The sequence below is a fragment of the Trichechus manatus genome, unplaced genomic scaffold (genome assembly GCF_000243295.1).
Source record: "Trichechus manatus latirostris isolate Lorelei unplaced genomic scaffold, TriManLat1.0 scaffold00021, whole genome shotgun sequence".
NCBI classification, from domain to species: Eukaryota; Metazoa; Chordata; class Mammalia; order Sirenia; family Trichechidae; genus Trichechus; species Trichechus manatus.
This window is the reverse complement of record NW_004443957.1, coordinates 10,330,846-10,339,869: the sequence shown is the minus strand read 5'-3', so window position 1 is coordinate 10,339,869 and position 9,024 is coordinate 10,330,846. Positions and strand designations below refer to the sequence as shown.

At 37.6% G+C, this 9,024-nt stretch overlaps 1 protein-coding gene across 3 annotated transcripts in view; it reads right to left on the bottom strand.

Moving 5' to 3' along the window:
- Positions 1–1,213: 1,213 nt before the first annotated feature.
- Positions 1,214–9,024, bottom strand: part of KLHL20 (kelch like family member 20) — a 69,025-nt gene continuing 61,214 nt past the window's right edge. Inside the window, exons 8-11 of one of the 3 annotated variants that reach the window (XM_023728041.1) lie at positions 6,651–6,784; positions 5,634–5,842; positions 4,545–4,651; positions 1,216–2,778 (exon numbers count right to left, since the gene is read on the bottom strand). In XM_023728041.1, the coding sequence (XP_023583809.1) occupies positions 2,694–2,778; positions 4,545–4,651; positions 5,634–5,842; positions 6,651–6,784 (535 nt within the window). In that variant the 3' untranslated portion in view covers positions 1,216–2,693. Of the gene's footprint in view, positions 2,779–4,544; positions 4,652–5,633; positions 5,843–6,650; positions 6,785–9,024 lie in introns of all 3 variants that reach the window. The other 2 variants (XM_004372825.2, XR_002823481.1) reach the window with 2 other exon arrangements.

Genomic DNA, 9,024 nt, shown 5'->3' with positions numbered 1-9,024 from the left:
GGTGGACGAGAGTGGAAGTTGGGAAGACAGGTTATTACAAATGGTACAACCCCTATGGAGAAAAAGTTAGCAATATCTAGCAAAATTGTGTGCATTTACTTATTGGCTGGCAATCCCACTTACAGGATTCTATCCGAAAGATTCACCGGCAAAAATACAAAATGAAACATGCACAAGGCTATTTGATCACGACACTACACCTACTCCTCACTTATTGACCGTCTTATCTGACATTTCGCATTTACGACAATAGTAAAAAATCTACTATCTGACTATTTTGCGCATCAACGACTGACGTATGTCTGGCAGTTAACAAATGCTGAAGTACGAGGTGAGAGTAACGCTGGCTGTGATGGTTATGTGTCAAGTTGGCCGGGCCATGATTCTCAGTGGTTTGGCAGTTATGTAATTTGGCAGATATGTAATGATATAGTCATCTTCCATTTTTGCATAATGCCAGTTTTCACAAAATGACCTGGTCATTGGAGCCTCACCTTGTCAATAAGTGAGGAGTGGGTGTATTTGTAATAGCAAGACTAAAAACCCAAATGCCTATCAGAGGGGAACTGGTTGAATAAAGTATGTATGGTATAGCTGCACAGTGAATTACTATGAGACTATCACAAGGATTAAGGAAACTATATACTGCCATGGAGTGATCTTCAGGATATATTGTTTTTTGTTTGTTTTGTTTTTCCTGTGAAAATATACACACTGAAACATTAGCCAGCACAACTTCCATGCTTACAATTCAATGATGATTACATTTTTCATGTTGTGCCACAATTACTGTTATCCTTTTCCAAAATATTCCACCACCTCTCCAGGAGATGAAAAGGAGCAAGGTGTGGACAAAGTATATAATATGTTACCTTTTATGTAAGGAAGTGGGGAAGAATGAGTATACCTGTGTGTGTATTTCCTTATGTTTTAAAAAAAACCATGGAAGGAGAAACTAAAAACTTATACAAGTGGTTCCTCATAAGGGGAAGGAACTGAATACAGGGGACAGAAATGGAAGTTAGACTGATTTGAATGTTCCTTGTTTATAGCTTGGAACCATGTTTCATATAATTATGAAACTAAAAGGGAAAAACAAAGCAATCTAAAAACTGAAAACAAATTAACCTAGCTATGTTAGGTTCACGGCATAATCACACAATTATTTTTAGTATCTTTAAATCATGGTATTTTGACTCTACATCCTTAGTGGGCTATAAAAAGCATTAGCCAAAAAAAATTTTTATGGTAAATACTACCTTTATTTAAAAAAGTTATACATGCTAGAAAAAAGCATAAATGATACATGTAAACAATTGTTTAACAAATACATATTTTTTTTCCTTGTAAAGGTGCAAATGATCTTTAAATGTAAACATAAAAGTTGCCAGATATTTTTGTGGCGGGGGGAGGGTGGAGAAGGTTATTCGTTTCGGTTGCGATTAAAGTCTTGTTCAAACATTTTCCTGCAAAATACACTGAAAAAAATTTATCTATGAACACAATGAAAACAAAAAACAAAAAAATACTTTAACCACTGAATTTTTTTCTCTTAAAATTTTTAACTGTTCACCAGAAAGTGCAATTTGAGAGAAGTAGTAGCAGTGGCCTTGTGGAATGAAGATAATGATATATAGTTTGTATAAAAGAACCAAGATATTATTAATAAAATGCCTCAGTTGGTTTTATACTCATTAATGTGTATTATTATATGAACTGAAGAATTCACTCCCTTGAAGGCTGATTAAAGGTAAGCCTCAGCTTCACCAGGCCTGAGCATCACGTATAAAGAATTGCATAACAGTATTCACTGATGGGGAGAGTACATTTCTCCCTGCTGGTCCTTGGTGGCAATAAGAAAATAGGGAGAAAAATTGCTTCAGTTGGCAAAAATTCCTGCAGAGTTGCAGATGATTCTTTTGGGTGATTCTCAAAGACAGCATGAGACTCATATGCTGTTTTTTTTAGAGGCACTGAGCAGAGCTCTAGATCTAGCAGAAACTCTATGAGAGTATTATGAAAAAAGACTTTAAATACAGCAGAAAACAATTAGGTTCAAATAACAGAAGGAAACAAGACTCAAACTTCCACTGATGAAAACTGCAGCACTGAGTCCTGATTTTACTGATTTAGTCTTTCTTTTGAAGTGTACTACTTAAAATGAGATGTTTCCTTTTTTTTTTTTAAATTTCCAAGTCTTCTGGTGCTTTAAGTGCAAGAATGATGGCTAGCTAACACATTTTGCATATCTTTGTCACAGGCAATCCTTATAAGTAGTGGAGTCATGTGGGTGGAGTGTTAGAAATAACAACCCAGATCATACATAGCCCTTCTCCTCTTATTAGTATTTTCAAATGTAATCAATACCTTAAAAATAAAGTTTTGCTGCTTCAAATTTCTGTCTTATTTTTCTTTCTTTTTTCTTTTTTGGTGGGAGGAAGGATGAGTACAAAAAAAAGTTCATGATAAATTAAAACCAAAAATAAATATTCTTCTGCACAGGGTTGAAAATTATTGTGCAAAGGTGGCATCTTGCAGGTGAAGTATTTTCATTGGATTTGTATTTCCATATGTTGAGGCACCGGCAAAGAATAAAATTTGTTGTAATGTTTTCTTGAGTTGTACAAAGCTTCAAAGTCAAAGCTCTCCAGAATACAGAGGAGCATATGTATACATGACCATCTTCTAGATTTTTACCATATATGGGACTCACAATGTGTCATTTTAATAACTCCTACGCCACCCCCTAGTCGACGATAATTCATCCCGCCATATAACCTGCAAAGGAAGAAACAAAATCAGATTTTCTAACTGGAAAAAGCACCGTTTCTTCCATAAACTAAGAGTTAATCAAACACATGCCTCTCTGTTTTATATCACAACTAATATTTTCAACTTCATACATTCTAAAACTGAGAAGTTGGAATTGAGCCCTGGTAAGTAGCCGAATTATTTCAGACACTGAACTGCTCTCATTTACGGGAGCCTGTTTGAAGGATAGGAAACCATCTTATCTACTTTTTGCATCATAACCTTACACCTTGACTGGCTTCTAATAACACAGAATCATATGTTCTGCGTTTCTCCATCTAATTTTGTCCTGGGCTATATTATTTTCCCCATCCACTTTTTCCCTTTGCCTAAACTTCCTTGATTATTTATTCTTCTTTTTTTTGTCTTCTATGTAATCTTGTAAGCTTCCTCAAACCCTTTATGGAACAAAACTGGATATGAGTAAATAAAGTCAGTATCTAGTTTGTGACATGTGAACAATATCATCTTTAAAATAAAGCATTTCCATACGAAAGAATACTAGATTGTCTATCAGCTATGAGGTAAATGGTTTTAAGTTTGGGATATGTAATTGTAAAAATTTAGATAGTAATCTCAATAGCTTATCCTCAAGAATTTCATGAATATTACTTGGTCATATTCATGAAATTCTTGAGGATAAGCTGTTGAGAGATTACTTGGTTATATATAACTTATTCTATTTAGTGACCCTAAGAAACAAGTCCTTACATAGGATCACAGTAATTAAGTGGCAGAACTAAATTTGACTTACTTCCCAAATTATGCTTAACTAAAATTCCTATTAAAAGCTGGAAGTGGAAAAAAAAAATCCCTCAATTGGGAGGCCTCTATTCATGAAAACACGCCATTATCCATCCCTTATCTCTTATCAGGTTTGCTAAAATGTTACTTTTCAGTGAGGCCTTCCTGACCACCTCTAAAACTGACTTACCTCCCTGTACTCCTTATCATCCTCCCTTTTCACCATAGCACTTCCACCCCCTGGCATGGTTCTGTCTGTCTCCCTCACTACAATGTCAGCTCCGTGAGGGCAGGAATTTTGTTCACTTTGGTATTCCTAGGGCCTAGAATACTCAGTAAACCTTTACTGAATGAATAGGATTGTGAAGTCTAAGAATTTAAAAGTGAAGTAAAATTTAACCTATAAATGTAGCCTCCCCACTAAAAGTGACTGTTAAAATTGACTAGGTTTTAAAATAGAATGATAAAATATATTTAAGTTAACTTTAAAAGCTCAAGGGAAAAACAGGTTTAAAACTGAAACAAAATATTATTTAAAAAAAATAAGCAACTGCTATTTGTTTTCCCTGGGCATACAGCTGCCCACAAAAACACCAAAAAAATTACACTGACAGATTCAGAACTAAAGACCTAGGTTCTAATCCTAACTCTGTCATTAACTTGCTTAGGCAACTCATTTTATTTCTTGATGCCTTAGTTTCCTCAGCTGAACATGATGGGGCTACAGAGGAGATGTTTTTCTTTTTCTTCAAGCTCTAATTTTAAAAGTGGACAGTTACCGAAGAGAAGAATTTTGTAAGATGTCAGCCACTTTAGACCAATCAAGTCAAACTGAGCCATCAAATATGGGTAACTTCAAGTCCTCTTCAGAGTATTGCAAGAGGTACTTCAGTGTACCGACCATCCTGATTTTGATGGTCACAGGCTATTTCAAGCCTATGATTTCCAAGTCAGTAGTGAGATGATCTGTAACACAGCTTAAAGGTTACCTCCATGTATTGGCATCAGGATCAAAAACTTCAATGGTCTTCAAGTACGTTGTGCCATCAAAACCTCCTACCGCCATAAGCTGTCCATTCACCACTGCCAGGCCAACCTACAGGACGAAAACACAGTGGCTGCTGGAGAAACTAGACAATTATTGGGAAAATTTAGACTGGTTTCTAGATAAGTCTCTTTAATAAAAGAATTCTGTATGGCTTTATATTCTGGTTTACTTGAACATAGAGGAAAAAAGTAATGACACAAAAATCTACTAAATTATGGGAACTTTATACATTCAGTTAGAACATTTACAGAGTCCAAAACATATTTCTCAAATTTTAGGAAAGCCATTCACTGGGAGTATGCAAGAACCTCTAAACTGCTTTCACTTCCTCTGGTATATGCTTGCTCTAATCCACTCTAAATTTCCACTAATATTCTCTTTTGAAAATAACAATGCTGTCACTTTCCTCCTTAAAAATTTTATAAGCTTCCTGACTACCTAAGTTTAAAGTCCTTATTATGTTATTCAGGCACTCTGGAAATCCATTCTAGCTAACTGTTTTAGCCTCACCTCTTACATTTTCCCCTTCTTCCTAATATACTCTATGCTGTAGTAATTCTGAAGTAATTCCTAGTCCCTGAAAGGATCATACAATTTTCATACCTCCATACTTTTGCACAGGTCCCTGGGTGGTACAACAGTTTGCACTTGACCACTAACTGAAAGCTTGGGGGATTGAACCCATCCAGAGGCACCTTGGAAGATAAGCCTGCTGATCTGCTTCTGAAAGGTCACAGCCTTGAAACCCTATGGACAGTTCTACTCTGCACACAATGGGGTTGCCATGAGTTGGAACAGACTTGACAGCAATGGGTTTGGTTTTTTTTTGTTTTTGTTTTGTCTAAAAGCGACCCAACAGCACCAGATAAGACAGCTGAAAAACAAAACACCTAGGCATTAGCAGTTCACCTCCTAACTGTGCAATGTACAATATTTTACAGATCAGAGCTCTCCTTCTGCAAAGCCCTCTCTTGGTGCTTGTTTTTCAAAGCTCTGAACCTCAGGAACTGGGGAAGTAGGAGGCACTCACTCCACTACGGCGGGATGTCATAGCCACCACTGGAGACCACTGGTTGGTTCTAGGGTTGTATCTCTCGGCGCTGCTAAGCTCTGTAGTGTCATCTCTACCTCCTACGGCATAGATCATGTCCTGATACACTGCACAGCCTAGGTGCTTCCTCCGGGTCCCCATAGGGGCTATAGTGTGCCATCTGTTTTCCTGAGGATTGTAGCGCTCCACTGTAGGGAAATGAAAAACCAGTGAGTGACCATTCAACCATTTCACTTCATCTCTAGTTTTCCTCACAGCCCCCAAACTTTGTGATTTCACACATTTTCAATAAGCACTCTGATTTTCGCTTCTGAGAAGGATTTGTATAACTTTGGGCAATACCACATACATTCTCATAAAAGACTGGTTTCCTTCAGGTCGGTATGGTGGAAAGGGCATGTTGGTGGGGTTAAGACACATAAATTCTAGTTTTGGCTATATCACTAATTAGCTAGATGACCCTCAGCCCAACTCTTCTTATCTTTAAATGAGGGGAATGGACTATCTGATCTTTCAGCACCTTTCACTACTAAGAAGATAAGATATTTGATAATGAATCTGAGGCTAGAGTCACACTGACAACATCCTTAGACAAAAATATCCACTATCTCAACATAGAAAAGATTAATAAATCAGTTTCTAGTTAGAAATTTTTATTTTTAGATTATAACATAGACTTTTTCTTTTTTTTTTGAGGAGAGGAGAGGTGGTGGCAGTGGTGGGGGGAGAAAAATAATCATACACAGAAAATAGTTCTTTTATTTGTTATACATTTCTAGTAGCTTGTAACATAGAAGGAGAAAAATATTTTGGGAATGTAATAGAAGACTGGCTTATAAAGTTGAAGAGCTGAGAGTTGTACTCTCCTACAGGGAAAATAAAGTATTTTCCTAGTAAGTTACAAGGTAACCTGGACTCTATACTTTTTACAGAGGAATTCTCCTAAGGAAAATGTGCTGGTTTGGGGGAATCAGACTGACTTTGGGAGGGACTAACCTGTATTGAGTGGAGATGTCCCATCAGAGCCACCTACAGCATATAAAAATCCTCCTAACACAGCCACTGCCACGCCTAGTCTTCTGGTACTCATAGAAGCCACTCGAGTCCACTTGTTCTCCTTTGGATCATACCTATAGTCAGAGAAACCAAAGGCTGTCTGCATGTTCTTATTAAGTAAATCCTTTTCCTAAGGTCTAAAATCACACCAAAGATATACTGGATACACTGACCTGGTATGGTCAAATCCATACTGAGAATCTAACATATTTTACTTAGTTATTAGAGAAAAAGATCTGAGGATTTGTGCCTGTGCATTATCAAGCTATTTTCTATACTCTGACTTATGATGCTGGGGCTAGAACTCTGCAAACGACATTTCTCCTCGGCCAGCTAGTTCTGTTAGCTTTGGCCCAAAAGAAAAACTAGAGACTGAAAGTCGGGGGGTGTGGGGGTTGGGACTTGCTCCTTTCTGTTTGCCTGCCGTTCCTGTGAGTGTGGTCCTGGTCCCTCACCCTGACTGTTCCACTTGATTTCAGTTTCAAGCCTTTCTTCAGCATTCCCAGAATGAGCCTCATAGTGCCCTCTCAGAGGTCTGAGTCACCTCCTCTGAACTCCTGAGGTACTACCACCAGTGTTCTAGTAATCTGCTGCATAACAAATTACCCCAAAACTCAATGACTTAAAACAATAATTTTTGTTTCTATGGCTCAGGAATTCAAGAAGGGCTTCACAGGGCATTTGTGGCTCTGGCCTCTCATACGGTTGCAATGAAACGGTAGCTGGAGTTGGAACAGCAGGGGGTGGGAACTGCTGGGGGCTGACTGGACATCTCTCTCTTTTGGTCTTCCCATGCAGTCTAGTTTGGGCTTCCTCACAGTATGGCCATCACATGATAGCTCACTGTTTCAAAAGCGAGTATTCCAAGAAATCCAAGTGAAAGCTTCAGAAGTCACATAGTGCTATTTTTGCTATGGTCATAAGCTGGCTCAGATTCAAGGGTAAAAACATGGCCTTCCTACCTCTTCATAAGAATGTCAAAGTCACATACAAAGAGTGTGTGGAACAGGAGATATTGTTGCAGTCATCTCTGGAAAATACAATCTGCCAAAACCAGCGAGGCAGATACCCCCTCCATGGATGTCTGAGTCACAACTGTGCAGGGCACCTTCTCTGAACTCCATAAATACCAGCAACAGCTGGGTATCCTCACTCTCTCAGGTGCTGATGGTACTAGCTCTGTGGAGGCCTCTCCTCCAAGCTTCTAGGTTCTAATAACTCTAATCCCCTTTCCAGCCCTAGGGTTACTGCAGCTGTTAGCCAATTCTTTATATTAAATTATCTTTATTAAAATAATTGGTATGGTTTCTGTTTTCCTTATATTACTAGAGTTCAGAAATAAATATGATAAAAATCACTTGGAATACTGCTAAGCATCTTAGTTTCTTACACAGATTGAAATTCTGTAAGTTAACCTTTATTAAACAACTACTATACAGCAAACTATATCAAATATTAGAGAAATAGAAAAGAAATACTAAAAATAGCCCCTATTCTTAAGAAGCAAGGAGACAGAGTATATACTTAATGAAAAACTTCTGAACAGATTCTGAGGAAGTAAATAAAACGTGTCAACTCATTCACATGAAAGGAGGCAGAAATATAAATTTTAGAGAATGGGGGCCCTGGAGAAATGCTATGGTCAGGAGAGGTTTCCTGAGCTTAATGTACTTTGTATACAGTTTGTCTTTTATCACTTTTGGAAGATTATGAGTCATTCTATCTCCAAATATTGCTTCTGTCCTGATCTCTCTCTTCTTTTCTTTTAGGACTCCAATTATACCCACGTCAGACTATTTGTGTTCCACAAGTCTCTTATGGTCTGTTCTTGCCATTTTATTTTCTCTACGTTCTTTGGTTTGGATATTTTCAATTTGTCTTTGAGTTAACTCTGTCTTATTCTGTGTCCAGTCTTCTTCTACTGTATCTGATTAGTCTTATCCAATGAGTTCTTAATTTTAGATATTATATATTTCAGCTTCAGAATGTGCATCTGCTTATTATTTTTAGATTCCAATTCTGTATCAAAATTCTCCATCTTTTTTAAAAAATTTTTTTATTGTACTTTAGATGAAGGTTTACAGAACAAATAGTTTCTCATTAAACAGTTAGCACACATATTGGTTTATGTCAATGGTTAACAACCCCACAACATGTCAACACAGTCCCTTCTCAACCATGGGTTCCCTATTACCAGCTTTCCTGTCCCCTCCTGCCTTCTGGTCCTTGTCCCTGGACTGTTGTGCCCCATTAGTCTCGTTTTGTTTTATGGGACTGTCTAATCTTTGGCTGGATGGTGAACCTCAGGAGTGAC